The sequence below is a fragment of the Callorhinchus milii genome, unplaced genomic scaffold (genome assembly GCF_018977255.1).
Source record: "Callorhinchus milii isolate IMCB2004 unplaced genomic scaffold, IMCB_Cmil_1.0 Scaffold2, whole genome shotgun sequence".
Taxonomy (NCBI): domain Eukaryota; kingdom Metazoa; phylum Chordata; class Chondrichthyes; order Chimaeriformes; family Callorhinchidae; genus Callorhinchus; species Callorhinchus milii.
In genome coordinates, this window is record NW_024704743.1 from 1168791 (window position 1) to 1185939 (window position 17149).

General features: G+C 47.3%; 1 protein-coding gene across 2 annotated transcripts; it reads left to right on the forward strand.

The window, feature by feature from the left end:
- Positions 1 to 9597: 9597 nt before the first annotated feature.
- On the forward strand, positions 9598 to 16260 carry higd1a (HIG1 hypoxia inducible domain family, member 1A). 2 transcript variants are annotated; one of them, XM_007908250.2, is made up of 4 exons: positions 9598 to 9788; positions 13221 to 13328; positions 15188 to 15322; positions 15901 to 16260. In XM_007908250.2, exons 2-4 carry the CDS (start codon positions 13226 to 13228, stop codon positions 15972 to 15974), a joined length of 312 nt encoding a protein of 103 aa, XP_007906441.1. In that variant the 5' UTR covers positions 9598 to 9788; positions 13221 to 13225; the 3' UTR covers positions 15975 to 16260. The 2 variants fall into 2 exon arrangements, with proteins under 2 accessions (XP_007906441.1, XP_042188259.1); XM_042332325.1 differs by lacking the exon at positions 9598 to 9788 and adding an exon at positions 10492 to 10584.
- Positions 16261 to 17149: the final 889 nt, after the last annotated feature.

Below are 17149 nucleotides of genomic sequence, written 5' to 3' on the forward strand. Positions count from 1 at the left end.
CCGATCAACCCCACTCCCTCCGCTCTCTCCCCATAGCCCTGCAAACTTATCCTCCCCAAATAATTATCTACTTCTCTCTTAAAAGTGGTTGTGGAATCGGCTCCCACAACTCGCTGTGTGAAATAATTTCTCCTCACCCTCCCCTCTGTTTCTTTTAACAACTGAGGTGCGGCGAGTGTTTCCTTCCTCATTGGGCCAGAAATATACTGATCCAGAAAGTCCTCCTGCACACATTTCAAGATCCTTGCCCCCCCCTCAACCCCCCCCACCCACCTCCCCTTGCCCTTTACACTGTTATTTTGCCAGTCTATGTCAGGATAATTGAAGTCCCCCATTATCACTACTCTATTGGTTTTGATTCTTTCTGAAATCTGTCGCAGATTTGCTCATCCATCTCCTTCCCACTATTTGGTGGTCTATAGTGTACACTTAATAATAATAATAATAATAATAATCCTTGCATTTGATATAGGGCTTCTCACGTCTTCTCGACGTCTCAAAGCGCTTCCCAGAATACGCTGCAAAGTGAATTGACTGTATATTTGTGGGCGAAACGCAGCAGCCAAGAAACAAGAAAAAGGAGCTGTCGACAGAGTAAACGGCTCCTTTTCTGCTCCTTAACTCTAACCCTATAGATTGTGTTTTTGGACCCTCTAAGCACACCCTTTCTAGGGCTGTAACCGTGTCTTGAATCGATATTGCCAACCCCTCCCCTCACTCCTCCTTTTTTTTTCCCCCATCCCTATCCCTCCTGAATCCGTTGAGGCCGGGAATATTCAGCTCCCATTCCTGCCCTTGTTTGAGCCAGGTCTCCGTCGTTGCCACTGCATCCTAGCCCCACGTGGCAACCTGGGCCGCAGCTCCCCAACCTCGTTGGCCGCACTCCGTGCGTTTACGCCCAAGACCGACTGAGTCTGTTCTGCATTTCTCCCTCGTCTAATCCCCCCTTTTTTTTCTGGATTGCTCCTCATTGCATTGCTATTCGTCTCTCCCAGCCCTCTGTGTAACTCGTCTGTCCCCTTGCTATCCTGATTCCCTTTGCCGCTCGAAATTTGTTTAAACCCTTCCCCTTTCCTCGAGCAGCGGGAGGCGCTTCCTACACATGCGTCTCTCCCGGGCGCACGAAGCATCCTGGAGTTCCCACACATTGTGCTTGCGACCGGTCTCAGCTGCCCCTGCCCTATTCCCAGACATGTTTTATATTATTTTAATGTAACTGATATATTTTGTAATTACGCACCTCTTTCCCCCCCGCGCCCTGCACCGAATTCCCACTCTCACCAAATTCCACCTCACTCGGTTCCCTCCTCACGCTGCTGGGCTCTCTGCTCACCCTGTCACATCTGGGGATCCGACTTTAACTGGTTTGGGAATATATTTGGAGTCTTGTGAACTATTGTGGGGTGGGTCTCCGTCACTCACTACACCTCAACAAGCGCTCGGTAGCTGCTTCCTGCTTACTGATTCTGCCTCAGGTCTAGACTGTGGTTTTTTTTTTGGTTCTTGTGCATTTCCTCTGCCGACTCGCGGACGGGTTTTATTATGAGAATAATCTTTGCACTTGATATAGCGCCTTATCACGACTTTGAGACGCCTCGAAGTGCTTCGCAGAATAAATTGAATTGACTGTATACGTTTTGTGAGTGAAACGCGGCAGCCAATTGCACACAGCAGTGCCCACCCCCACCCCACACCCACAAACAGTTGCGGATTGAGTGACCAAATAATTATTTCAGGGAATTATTACCCCCGGGAAAGCGATCGGCCAATCGACTAACAACCGGGTCCTCTCGCTTGCGAGGCGAGCGCTCTAACCAAAACGCTGCAGGACTCCACATTATTATGAATGAACACATCCTGAAGTTGTTATCACTGAAGCGCAGGCAGATTCGGATGCACTGCATATTAAGAGCTCCAGCTGCTGGACACGTAGAAACATAACAAGTTCAACGAGCTTTGCTGCAAAAGAAATGAAATCTGCTTTCAATGGTAACATGAGGCGAACGCACCACAACTTACACTGAGCTTTCACGTCCCGAGCGCGATGCTTGTCAGACTTCGAGCGCTGAAGTTTGCCCATAATGTGTAAGCCAAATCGAGGGACACGTACGCAGCATATACAATCCACGACGGTTTGTGGGGCACCGCTGTGCGCAATCGGCTGCCACGTTTCACCCACAAAATACAGTCGCTACCCTTTACAGCATATCCCGTGAAGCACTTTGAGCCGTTCTCGAAGGCGTGACCAGGCGCTGTATGAAATGCAGGGGCGGGCTATATCATTATTATACTCGACAATTGCTGATGCTGGCAGTGACTGGAGAAGCGTGTTGGATTAACGGCTGTGTTTGTTTCCCTGACGAGCCGATCTGTTTCACAAGGTGACGTTGTTCTTGCTCAGGTTGTTGCCGAATTCACGACAGGGCAACTTCGGCCCCAGGGATTCCGGCAAAGTGATGGCAAGGCCTGGGAGAACCCCAGCGTGCAAAGTAGGGGTGAGGCAGAGGGCTTGAGCCAGGGAGCTCCTGCGGGGAGGGAGGGAGGGAGTCAGAGGGACCGAGACTTGAGCGGTCCCGACGCTGCGATAAGGCGCTGCGTCAAACGCAAGGATGATTATTAATACTGTATTGGTAAACACGTTGCAAGCATCTCAGATGCTCTGATACAGGCGTGTCGGACTGGTAGCACTCTCGCTCCGAGACGGGAGGTTATGGGTTCAAACCGCCACCTCAGCGACTTTGAGCTCACGGTCCAGGCTGACGCTCTGAGAGACGTCAGAGAGAGAGAGAGAGGGAGGGAGAGAGGGAGGGAGGGAGTGCTGCATTGTCCAGAGGCGCTATCTTTTGGATGAGACATGAAACCAAGCTCCCCATCTGTGCCTGTTCAGGTGGATGTGAAAGATTTCCGCATCGCTTAGGGGGAGAAGAGAAGGGAAGTCGCCGGGAGCACTCGGCAGGTCAGGCAGCATCTACGGAGAAAGGAAAGCGAGTCAACGTTACGGGTCCACGACTGTTCATCAGAACTGGGACATGTTGGGAGGGAGAGGCTTATTTTAAGGGCGAACAGTGAGGAAGGAGGAGGCAGGACAAGGGAAAGCAAAGGAGAAAATGGAGTAGAAGACAGGCAATGATGGGTTTTGATGATGCAAAACAAAGTGGGGGGGGGGGAAAAAAAATGCAACGAAACAGGCAGACCAGAGAGAGAAAAGGTGATGGGGTAACGGTCACAGAAGAGGGGGTGGGGGTGGGGGGGGGGTGAAGGTGAGCTGTTATGGTCTGAAACCATTATTGAAATCATTTCAATAATTTCCCTCGTGTTTTCCCTGCCCCTCAACAAAAAAAATAGTGGGTAATTTAACAACAACTTGCACTTATGCGGCCCCCCTCACACAGCGTAGTGTCCCCGAGTGCTGAACGTCGCTGATAGCAATCGGAGTGAAGCGTTTCGAGACTTTGAACGTGTAAAATCACTTCTTTCTTTGCGCTGTGTTCTGTGAAGCGCAGACCTCTGAACAAAGTGTTAAAGGCTCTGTACCCAATGTAAGGATTATTATCGCATTATTATTATTATTCGCCGCATAGCATTTGAATTAACGACTTCCGCTTGTTACAGCCCCGGATAATGGATAAGAAAAAACTTAATGGATAAGCTGGTTAATCAGTGACGTTCATCGCTTCGACTGCGAACACTCCATTAACAAGTCCACGGTATCTCGTACGGCACTTAAGCCAAAGCGTTTAGCGCCGCGGGTCGTCTTCCCGAGGTGAAAGGCGCTTTGCAAATATAATTTTGTTGCTCGTTTGTTGCTTAAGAAAATCTAAACACAACTTTTTTTTTTCAAAGCATCATTTGCTGAGGCTTTTATTCACTGACAACAAATCAACAAGGTATGAGGACGAGGAGGAGGACGAGGAGGAGGACGAGGAGGAGGAGGAGGAGTGGGAGTCCCACGGAGGATTGGGGGGGGTTGGGGAGACAGTCTCACAGTGAGGATAGAAGACGAGACAGGACTTGGGGTGCAGTGTTTGTTTGTTCATGGTAGTCAAGACTCTACTCTTGATCCCTCGGGAGGAGAGGAAGACATGTGTTGGGTCCAAAATGTGTCTTGTTGTCCATTGCTCTCAATGTTCTGGCTGTTGTTTACGGTTGTAGCGGCCTCCGTTTTCCACTTCGTCGTCGGCGGTGATGGCGGTGATGGCGGCGATGTCCTCGCTTTTTCCCAAGTTTCCGTCCCTTTCCTGATTTCCTCCTGTGGGAACGACCCCTCGCCATGATTCAGCTTCAACCGTGTCTCTTGACTGCTGTTTGAGGGAAACCTCTGACCTTTTTATACTGATGCCCGGGTTGGGGCGTCCACGCTCCCATTGTGATGTGGGGGCCATTTATTTGGTCAACCGTGACCTTATAAGGTGCTCGTCCCTGTCCAAGCTATCGCCCACGGTTACAATTCATGACCTTATAAGGCCAAGCCTTGACTTTTTTTTAACAACGATCCCGGCATTTGATACGGGCGCCTTATCCCGTCTTCGCGACGTCTCAAAGCGCTTCACAGAATGTACCGTAAAGCGAATCGACTTTGTGTTTTGTGGGCGAAACGCGGCGGCCGGTTGCGCACAGCAGCGTCCCCCCCACCCCCCCAAACAGCCGTGCATTGAGCGACCAAATTATTATTATTATTATTATTTTTTGAAGGGATTAGTACGCCCAGAAAAACGGATCCGCCAATCGAATAACAACCGGGTTCCGAATTACTGCTCGGTAAACAGAGGTGTGTGGAGTAAGGAAACCTGCCCAACATTTCCCCCCCTGCCCGGGGATCGAACCCGGGTCTCTCGGTTGCTTGCAGGACACTGCTCGGTGCGATTGGCTACCAACGTTTCGCCCACAAAATATAGTCAAACATACTCTGAAGCACTTTGAGACCTCTCAACCACACGATAAGGCGCTTTTATCAAACACAATAATTATTATATCGTTCCCCCGAAGGGTCACAGTCACCACACTAAATAATAATAAAGGGTGGTGCAAACAGATCCAGTAACAGAATTAGATAGGTACTTGAAAAGAAAACATTTACAGGGGTACGGGGAAAGAGCGGGGGAGTGGGACTGATTGGGTAGATCTTCCAAAGAGCCGACATAGGCACATTGGCTCAAATGGCCTCCTGTACCTCCCTTGTTTAGCCCAGTTAATGCAGAAGAAATTCCACCACATTGATTTATTACCGGCGATCATTAACATCTCATTAACAAATCTACAGTATCTCATCTGGTGTTTAAGTCAAATGTCTTAAGAAACTGTAAACACACATTGTTTTTTCAAGCATCATTTGCTGAGGCTTTTATTCACTGACAACAAATCAACAAGGTATGAGGAGGAGTAGTGGACACGAGGGTCCCACGGAGGATTGGGGGGGGTTGGGGAGACAGTCTCACAGTGAGGATAGAAGACGAGACAGGACTTGGGGTGCAGTGTTTGTTTGTTCATGGTAGTCAAGACTCTACTCTTGATCCCTCGGGAGGAGAGGAAGACATGTGTTGGGTCCAAAATGTGTCTTGTTGTCCATTGCTCTCAATGTTCTGGCTGTTGTTTACGGTTGTAGCGGCCTCCGTTTCCCACTTCGTCGTCGGCGGTGATGGCGGTGATGGCGGCGATGTCCTCGCTTTTTCCCAAGTTTCCGTCCCTTTCCTGATTTCCTCCTGTGGGAACGACCCCTCGCCATGATTCAGCTTCAACCGTGTCTCTTGACTGCCGGTGGCGTTGTGGAGCAGCTTTTTTATACCGATGTGTGACCCGTCCGCTTCGCTTTGTGATGCATTGGGGCCATTGTGCGTCAGTCAGTCATGACCCGCGTCATGCCCTGACCCAATAGCAAAGTGCGGAAATATTTGCCAAATATTGAGGGGCGTTTGATAAATTTTATGGAAAGTCGCAGAGAAATTTGGTGAATTTCTGCCGAAAATGATGACGGGTTGATCGGTGCTACTGACAAGACTCATTTTGTGAAATGACCCGGATCGATATATCAGTAGATTTCCTGACCGTGTCGATATGTTTAAGATATTAAAAATTGTTAATTTTGAATAGTACAGCACTTACCGAGAGCTCAGTTTAGGCCGGGCGCCGAGCAAACGGACGGCATTAGAGTGTTTTATTATTATAATGTTATAATACACCATTTATATTAACTATTTGGACTCGGGGATCGAAGGTACATTTTCAAAACTTGCGGATGACACCAAATTGGAGGGGGCGAGGAGGACTGCAACAAATTACAAGACATCAACAAACTTCCTGAGTGGCCATTTAATTGGCAAACGAATTTCAATGTAGATAAGCGTGAGGTGGTACATTTTTGGTAGGAGGAAGAAGGAGATCACATACTGCCCGGAAAATAAGAATCTAAGCGGGATAGAGGAGCAAAGGGTAATCTAGGGGTACAGATACACAAATCGCTAAAGGTAGCGACGCAGGTTAATAAGGCCATATAACAAAGCAAACCAAGTGTTGGGTTCATTTCTAGCGGGATAGAAATGTGGGGGTTCATTTCTAGAAGAATAGAAATGAAATGCAGGGAAGTTATGCTAAACGTATACTTGGTTAGACCACACTTGGAGCACTGTGTATAGTTCTGGTCCCCATATTATATAGAAAGGATATAGAGGCACTGAGGAAGGTGCAAAGGAGGTTTACAAGGATGCTTTGGAACTGCAAGGTCATACCTATCAGGAAAAGCTGAACAACCTTGGACTCTTTCCTCTTGAACAGAGGTGGGTAAGGGGTGGGTGACCTAATAGAGGTCATTAAAAATACGAAAGGTTTTGATAGGGTAGACATAGGGAAGATGTTTCCTCCTGTGGGGCAGACCAAAACCAGAAGCCATCAATGCAAAATAGTCAAAATAGGTAAGTCAGAAGAAACATCTTTACATCTTCAGTGGTGGGTATGTGGAACTCGCTACCACAAGGAGTAATTGAGGCAAGCAGCATAGATGTTTACGGGGTAGCGAGATACGTACATAAGGGAGAAGGGAATAGAAGGTTAGGCTTGAAGGCTTAGTTGAGGAAGGGCAGGAGGGGGCTCATGTGGAGCGTAAACACCGGCATAGAATGGCCTGTTTCTGTGCTGCATATTCTGTGTAATTCTACGTGAAATACCTTATCGAATCCCTTCATCGTCTTAAACACCTCAACCAAATCACCCCTCAACCTTCCAAACTCAAGGGAATACAATCCAAGCTTACGCCGCCTTTCCTCGTAGCTTAACCCTTTTCAGGGTCTGGTTCGAGTTCACCGTGTTTCTTTTTCCCTTTCTGTTTCAGGGCCCCTCAGGAGCAGCGGGTGGGGGTGACAGGGACCTTTCTTTCTTTCAGGTACGGGCCACTGCGAAGGGAGACGTGGGCAAGGAGATTGGGTTACAGGTCAAGATTTCTTTTCTTTTTGGACCATTCTTCCGGTCGGAGAGGAAGGTTTTCAGGCGGGACTTGAAAGAGGGGAGAGAGGAGCGATTGAGGGAGAGCGTTCCAGAACGTCGGGGCAGTAGCGGCGGAGAGCGCCACCTCCGACGGTGGGGCGGAGGGGCCGAGGGACGAGCAGGAGCCGGGGGCCAGTCGAGCGGAGGCGCTGACCGGGTGGTGGATTGGGGGGAGTGAGGAGGTCGGAAAGGACAGGACAGGACAGGGAGGGGAGACCGGAGAGCAGAGCGTTGGAGGGGTAATCCAGGCGCGAGGTGACAAGCGCAATGCACGAGCGTTTCGGCTGCGTTTGGGGTGAGGTACGAGCGGTGGACGGGCAATGTGGCGGAGGTGGGAGAAGGCGGGCGGTCCCGGTCGGGGTCTCAGGTTTACCTCACAGTAATAAATCCCTTCAAAAAAAAATAATAATAATAATAATGATAATAATTTGGTCACTTCAAACCACGACTGTTTGTGGGGACGTCGCTGAACGCGATGGGCGGTTCGTCCACAAAGTGCCGTCACTACGCTCGACAGCGTATCCCGTGAAGCGCTTTGAAACGTCGCATCTCGAAGACGTGATGAGGCTCTGTCTCAAATGCAAAGATTGTCATTATTATATAATAATAATCATAATAATAATAATAATCCTCGCGTTTGATATAGCGCTTTTCACGTCGGGAGGACGTCCCAAAGCGCTTCACAGAACACACTGTAAAGTGAATTGACTGTATATTTGTGGGCGAACGCGGCAGCCAATTGCGCACAGCAATGTCCCACAAACAGTCGTAGATTGAAAATGACCAATTTATTATTGTTTTGGTTTTGGAGGGAATATTATTAGGCTCTGTGTGGAGTAAGGAAACTTGCCCAAGGTTTCGCCCTCTCAGGTCTCTCACTTGCAAAGCGAGTGCTCTAACCACTGAGCTACAGGACTCCACTATATTATTATTATATTATATTATTATTACTAATATTACCACATTACTATATTATAGATTTTTATATTATTACTCTATTATTATATTATTATCACTATTATATCATTATTCTATAATTACTATATTATTATGTCCTATTATAACATATATTATTGTTATAATTATTCTATTATTATATTATGATTATATTATCATACTATTATATTATATTATATATTATTATATGATTATATTATTACACCATATTATTATAATGATAAATGATTATATTATTATACCATATTATTATGATATATGATTATATTATTATATTATAGTATTATGTTATTATATTATTATTCTATGATTGTATTATTATTATATTATTACATGATATATTACATGATATATTATTATATTATTATTATATGGGACGTCGTCCCGACATGAAAGGCGCTATACAAATGTAATCCTGTTGTTGTTGTTGTTGTTGTATATGATTATATGATATATTATAATTATTATATTATGTATTATTATATGATTGTATCATTATATTATGATTATTATATTATTATATAATGATTACATGGTTATATGTGATTAGTATGTGTTTATATATGAATATTTTATGGGAATATATGATTAGTATATGGTTATATATGAATATTATGTGATTATATATGATTTAATGATTATATATGATATTATATGGTTATGTGTGATTTAATATGATTGTTATATGGTTATATGATTATTAAATGATTAGATTATTATATGATTATAGTACCTATGATTATTAAATGATTATTATATGACTATTATATGTCTGTGTGTGTGAGTGTGTGAGTGCTGTTGGTGTGTGTGTGTGTGTGTGTGTGAGATGTGCTGTCGGTGCCCTGAGGCGCGGTCCCGGTACCGTCTCTCTCTCTCTCTGTGTTTCTGCTCTGTCGTCGCCTTTAAATATTTAAAAAAAAACCGTCAAAACCGTTCGCTGCTCACGCGCAGGACAGCCAGAGGCGGGAGGGGGGCGGGGCGGAGGGAACCCGCCCAATCGGGCGTGAAACCCGCCTACTCGGGCGTTAATAACATGAAAAAAAACCGCCCGTTTCGTTTCCGGCGTCAAAGCCCCGCCCAATCCGGCAACCTGCGCGGTGACGTCAGCGCCGGCGGCGGCGGCGGGTGGGCGGGGCGGGCTGTTGCGCGGGCGGGTGGGCGGGGCGGGGCGGGGCGGGCTGTTGCGCCACGCGCACGTGACTGTGGGCGGGCACTGGTGACGTCTGAGAGTCGGCGCGCGGGCGGGCCGGCCTGGGCGTGACGTCAGCGTGGGCTGGTCTGGTCCGTGCGGCTGCGCTCAGTCATCGACCGACACCGACACCGACAGCAGCGGCGCCTCAATCCTCCCGGCGGAGCGGGTGAGTGACACACACATCGACACAGACAGACAGACAGACAGACAGACAGAGAGACACACAGAGAGAGAGAGAGAGAGAGACACAGAGAGAGACAGACAGAGAGAGAGAGATAGTGACAGAGAGAGACAGACAGACAGACAGAGAGAGAGATAGTGACAGACAGAGAGAGAGAGAGAGACAGACAGACAGAGAGAGAGACAGAGAGAGAGACAGAGAGAGAGAGACAGACAGACAGAGAGATAGTGACAGACAGACAGAGAGAGAGACAGAGAGAGAGAGACAGACAGAGAGATAGTGACAGACAGACAGAGAGAGAGACAGAGTGAGAGAGACAGACAGAGAGATAGTGACAGACAGACAGAGAGAGAGACAGAGAGAGAGAGACAGACAGAGAGAGAGATAGTGACAGACAGACAGAGAGAGAGAGACAGAGAGAGAGAGACAGAGAGAGAGAGAGACAGAGAGAGAGACAGACAGACAGACAGAGAGATAGTGACAGACAGACAGAGAGAGAGACAGAGAGAGAGAGACAGACAGACAGAGAGATAGTGACAGACAGACAGAGAGAGAGACAGAGAGAGAGAGACAGATAGACAGAGAGATAGTGACACAGACAGAGAGAGAGAGACAGATAGACAGAGAGATAGTGACAGACAGACAGAGAGAGAGAGACAGACAGACAGAGAGAGAGAGACAGAGAGAGACACGATGGTGTTTGAGTGTGAGGAGGGTGACCCAGTGCCTGTGTGTGTGTGTGTGTGTGTGTCTGACCTCAGCTGCTGTGTGTCCCTTAAAGGTGAGGTCACCCCTCCCAGAGCCCCCCCCACCCCCCCCCCACCCCACCCCCCCCACACACACACACACCCGGGGGTTTAGGTTCAGGCCCTTCTCTCTGTCAGGGTGACCGTCAGCCTCAATATCACCCCCACCTCTTGAGTCTGAAGGTTGTGGGTTCAAGACCCCCCCCCCACCCCCACCCCTCCCCCCCCCCCCCCCTCCCCTCGGCATAGGGCGGAGGGGGTCCTGTTGAGATGACACGGTCTTAAGCGAAGTCTGGACTTTTGAGTTCACGCGATCCTAAGGGAAACTTCTGAGTTTAATTGAGCGCCTCATCGTGTGTGGTCGAGGCGTCTCAAAGCGGGGGAGCAGTGCTCCCTACGGTTAGACCCCCAGCAGTTACCCCAACGCCACCCTCCGGGCTCCCCCGCCCACCCTCCCACCCCCGAGCCTTGGCTCTCGCCAAGCTGCGCCCGGTCATTTTGAGATGCCCTCCCGGCGTGACGGGCGCGGGCCATCACACCCGAGGATCGTTGTGGCGATGGGTTGGAACGGCTTCCTTCGTTGGTGGTAAATTTCTACGGGTCACCTGCAAAGAGACAGTCACCGCCTTTTGTAGGAAAGATATTTTGACGGGAAAAGGCGCTGTATCAAATGTCAGGATTATTATTATTAACATCTCCTGTTCTAGCCCTCCCCCCCCCCTCCTCCTTCCTGGTGACTAACCCCATTTCCTCCTGTCGATTGCACCTGTAAAGAAATATTGCTTCCTCTATCTACTCTGTCCTCCATTTGCCGTTCACCTCCTAAACCCACAATCCTTTTGATGAGTTGTTTCACTGTTGAAAGTATCGCGTTCTGAGTTCACTCCATGATGATTCTTGTATGTAATATACTGCCTTATTACATGAGCGAAGGCCCAAAGCCCTTCACAGGGTTTTAATGTGGTGTTTCTGTAGGTAGACCCGGATGCCATGAAATGAATGGCCAATTTTATTTGGGGGATGGTTTGGCCAAAGCCTAGTTGGAGGAACTCCCTTCTCCTTTTGAATAGTGTCACGGGATCTTTAATGTCCACCTGAACACGTAGATGGGACCTCCGATGTTAATGTCCGATCTGAAATCTAAGGTCCGCCTCCTCCCAACTCCGCAGCCTTGGATCTTTTCTTAAAATCTTGCCCCTCGAGTAAATTCCCCCTTCGTAAACACCTCGTCACGTATTTCCTGCTGTACTGAGTTGAATGTGTCTGGAAGATTTGCGGTCTGTTCTTGCGTACATCTTTGGTTAGCGTAGATTTAACTTCGAACGTGCGAATGTTGAGTGAAACAGGAAGGAAACCCGATTAAATAAATGCCCGTCGATTCATTGCCAGTCAGTGGGTATGTTGCAACAAGTCAGTAAGTGCCTCCAGATAAATTGCTCAAGTCTATCAGCTGTTTGTAAGACATTGCTGTGCATAGATTGACTCCTGCATTTGCCTATACACACCCCCCACACACACACGCGCCACACACCACACACACATGACGCACAGTTGTTAGTTTAACTGCATTGCTGTGCGCAATTGGCTGCCGCGTTCGCCCACAAATATACAGTCAATTCACTTTACAGTGTGTTCTGTGAAGCGCTTTGGGACGTCCTCCCGACGTGAAAAGCGCTATATCAAATGCAAGGATTATTATTATTATTATTATTATTAACCGCAATTCCCTGTGACTCTCTTTGAGGCCGTTTGACATTGTCACGATACCAAACGCAAGGATTATTATTCTTTAATGATTTTGTCAGTGAATTCGCAGTCTGCATTTGCAGAGCAGCAAAAGGGCGGGTAGTGGAGTGGGGTGTAAGCAGAGAATAGGGATTACATTTAAACGTTAGAGCGTTAATTCATTTATAAGCAATTATGAGGTTCTTGAAATCAATCGGGACTTTGTAGTTCTGTGGCGTAACCTATCCCCGATGACTCGACTATTAATTACAACACGTAAATTCCCCCACAAATGACTCAGTTTGTGTTCCTTGTTCCTTATTCCAGTATTACGCAATGAGATATTCCTGTAAACCGAACCCAGGTGCTCAAGCAACTCGTCACACATACCTCAGGGCAGTGCAGGGATCCAACTTTGCAAAGTGATTGACGAGGAGACGGTTTCACTCCCGTGATATGTGACTCACTCGTATACAAATCGGTTCAGGCCGCTGGCACCTCCCTACTTTTACGATCTGCTTTCTCCCTACTCCTTCGTCTCCTCCCCTCCATCACCAGCGGCCATACTTTCAGCGACTATACCCCAAAGCTTGGGCACTCAATCCCTCCGCCTTGCCCCCTCCTTCCGCTTTTATTTCCAGATCAAGCCCGAAGATATTCTACTTTGAGCGTGTTTACAGTCACTTCCTACCATCCCCACCTCCCCCCCCCCACCCCCAAACCGGCTCGGTGTTAGGCTCTGTTACTGTTAAGCACCCCAAGACTCTGCCACACGTCTAGGGCGCTGTTTAAGACCACCCGCCAAAAAACACAGTCACCTCACTTCATAGTGTAGCCTGTGACATCCTCCCGATGTAAAAGTCTCTGTACTAAATGTATATATTGTTAAAACTGTTAAGATCACTCGTGTTCACTGTTCAAATTCACTTCATTTCAATGTTCACAGCAATCATGTCTTCAAGCAACACAGCCATCCTTCCTACTTTTACCAACGATGACAGCCAGACATCAAAACTTCTCAGAAAATCCAAGGAGTCCCCATTTGTTCCTATTGGTAAGTTGCTTTTCATATGTCTCCTCGTTTTGGATTTAAACCTCACACAATAATACCAAAGATTTTTCCCTTTGGCCATACATTTACCTGCCTGTTCCCTGTACCCCTGTAGCTCACTCCTTTTTTTAGACATCTCTCTAGTCCCTTTTGAAAGCCAACATGGATTATGCCTCAACCATCACTCTAGGCAGGGGATTCCATATTCCAGGAACTCTGTGTGGGTGGGAAAAAAAATTCTCCATCTCATCCCATTTCCTTGTTTGTCAGCTGCATTAAGTTCATGCCCTCCAGTCAGTCCCTCCAGTCACTGACTCACCGCCCAGCGGAAATAACATCTCCCTCTCGACCATCAAAACCCCTGATCAATTGAAAAATCTCCATCTTCCTGACTGTCACCCTCACCCCCCCCCCTCCCACCCCCCCCACCCCCAGCTCAGGTTCCCGCTCGGCCACAATAGCCCAGAGGGAGAAATTATTTCCACTGGTCGGTGAGTGAAGTGCTTTGAGATGCAAATTATTGTTTTGCCGAATGAAAAGAAATGAGACAATGATGTTGAACAAGCAATTGCTGGACGCGCAGTAGAGTTGCTGGCACCCCGACAGTGACGTAAGCCGACGTGCGCGTGATGTGCACGTACTTTCCTTCTGGAGTTTCAGTGTTCAATTACCAGGCATTAGTAAAGCTACTTCGGAGTCCTTTGGAGTCCTGTAGCTCAGTGGTTAGAGCACTCGGTTTGCAAGTGAGAGACCTGAGTTCAATTCCAGGCAGAGGGCCAAACCTTGGGCAAGTTTCCTTACTCCACACAGAGCCTAATAATAATCCCTCCAAAATCAAAAACAATAATAAATTGGTCATTTTCAATCTACGACTGTTTGTGGGACATTGCTGTGCGCCATTGGCTGCCGCGTTCGCCCACAAATATACAGTCAATTCACTTTGCAGTAGGTTCTGTGAAGCGCTTTGGGACGTCCTCCCGACGTGAAAAGCGCTATACCAAATGCGAGGATTATTATTATTACAACTTTTGTCGGGAATGAGCATAATAATAATCCTTGCGTTTGACACAGCGCCTCATCGCCTCTTCGAGACGTCTCAAAACGCTTCACAGGATACGCCGTAAAGTGAATCAAGTGTATTTTGTGGGCGAAACTTGGCGGCCAGTTGCGCACAGCAGCGTCCCTCCCACAGACAGTCGTGGACTGAGTGACCCAATTTTTCTTTTAAGGGACTATTACATTTTGCTTGGATCCCGAATATGACGGCGTGCCACTCGAAACTGCTCTGAGCGGTGATGGCACTTGACTTGAATTATAGAATGGTCCCGGTGTCTGTTTGTGAAGTACTTTTAAGATGTGCGCTGCAAAAAAAAATATAAGGTGGCGTTGGGGTAGAGTTTTAGATTTTTCTAAACGCTGTGGAAAATGCTTTATTTCTGAATTTCTTTGGCGACGCATCGAAATTGACCCTGAGTGACTAGGCAGTTCCTCTCGCTAGTGACTCACCCCGTGTGACTCAGCACTTCCTTATAATCACTGCTCAGAGTTATTTTGGGTGTTACTGTATTATTGCAGCAAAACATAAAACTTCTTTGCAGATTGTTTGGAACCAGTCAGTAGGAACCGGCCGTTAGTCGATTGGTGGATCACTTTTCCGGGGGCGATAATCCTTTCAAATAAATAAATAAATAAGTAATAACCCGGTCGCTCGATCCACGGTTATTTGTGGGACGCTGCTGTGCGCAATTGGCTACCGTCTTTCATCCACACTTCATGCCCTATGAAAGTTGTTGTGAAGAGAAAACGGTCCAACTTGCTCTGTAGAGAAGTAACAAAGCTCCCTCTTTTTTTTTTACACACAGGTATAGCTGGGTTTGCCGCAGTGGTGGGCTATGGACTCTTCAAACTGAAGAGCAGAGGGAACACAAAAATGTCGGTGCATCTCATCCACATGCGAGTGGCAGCTCAAAGCTGTGTTGTGGGAGCAATGACTATAGGTAATAGTAGTTCCGATCTTTGGCTTTTAACAGCAACAGCTACTTACATTTATATAACGCTCTTCACACGGTTCACAACACTGAGCGCTTAACAGCGCTGTGGCGAGATACCGAGCCGGAAAGGTGGGGGAGGCGAAGTAACTAATGGCACGGTTGAAGCGGAAAGTCTTCAGGTGTGATGTGAAGATGGGCAGAGAGGGAGCAAAACAAAAGGGAAGCACAGTGGCTGAATGCGCGGCTGCCATTTGTGGAGGGTACAAGGAACGGTGCAGCAGACCTGTGCCGTCTAAGCGAAGGTGGTGGGGTGGAGGACTGGCGTGTGAGAAGATCAGAGCGGTGGTGAGGTCTCACATCTCTTCGGGGTGTGAAGAGATTTGAAAGGAGCCGGGAGCTTAAAATTGGTCCGTTCTGAAACGAGCAAGAACTGTAGTTTTTCATCCTTAGTACATACATGTTTCGTAGGGTCAGATCTTTGATTTGTAAAAGGGATTAAAAATGCAATCGTGGGAGATGGTAAAACTGGGGCAAGTTAACCTTTTTCTTTCTCCCCCCCCCCCCCCCCTCTTTCTGTGTTGCAGGAGTTCTCTACTCAATGTACAGAGAATACATTGTGAAGCCAAAAGAGAATGCCAAGGCTGTGGCCGAGAAGTGAAGTTGGATTCTGCACTGTTGAGATTGGTATTAGGGATGCCATATATATTGGGGTGTTAGGGAATTTTTGTTTCCTTTCACCTTTATTTATATAAATGCTCTTCAGATATTTAAAACTTTTATTTTAGTTGCAGTTGTGTGTTTCGGACGTAAACTAGTACCTCACTTTGTGAGCTCCTCGGTATTGAGAGAATCTGTCTGTTCAAACTACATTTCACAGAGTACATTTTTTTTTCGTTCCATTTGGAATCAATCACGACCAAACTCGTTTATAAGGGGGTGGGAGGGGGGGGAATCAACCGTTTCACGGGCGGCCCTCAATAGCGTGTCACAATCCTGGATGCAGCTAATTGCACCCAAAAAGGTTTTTTGGGTGGGCTGCAAACTAGATAAACTACAGTGAAACACCCAAATTAAAATTAATGTCCCTCATCGGGGTGCTTTGTAGCAGTAACCGCCACGCTCCTCGCATCAAATTATTTAGCAAAGCTTTCTGGTGTCCTGACCGACAATTCCCCCCCGGCCAAAAATCGGTCATTGGCCGTTCGTGAGATGTTGCTGTGAGCAAACTGGCTACCAAGTTCACTCACAAAATCCCTCGTCAATGCACTTTACAGTAAATCCTGTGAAGCTCTTTGAGACCCTTCCACGACTATATCAAATGCGAGGACTTTGATTGTGAATCGTTGCTCATGAGGATCCTATTTTAATTGATATTTTGGAAATGTTACTGACTCAGCTTTACTGATCTTGGTTGTTATAAGCCTCTCATGTCAGTCGGGTGGTGGGGGGTGGGGGGGGGATGTTTGGAGGGCAAAGTGACCATCTTGCATTCAATGTTGGCTCGCTTGTGTTTGGCCAGACAACCAGTCAGCTTCACGTTATTTAGACATTGTTTATTTCAGCAATCATCCATTCCTGATCATGCGCAGATTGTGCTCCTAAAGCCCACTCAAGCTTTACATTCCCTTTCCTTCAAAGATTAGACGTACAGTAAATTAATGCTGCTTAAGTGTTTTTAAAAAAAAGTGTTAATGTGGCTAGTAAATGTGTTGAAGCTATGGGCGAACATATATAGAGGTGGAGCAGGGATTAGAGTTGATAACACCAGCACAGCACAGGCCATTGGGTAATCATGATGACTTTTGTACCTGCAACCCTAACCTCTGATACTAA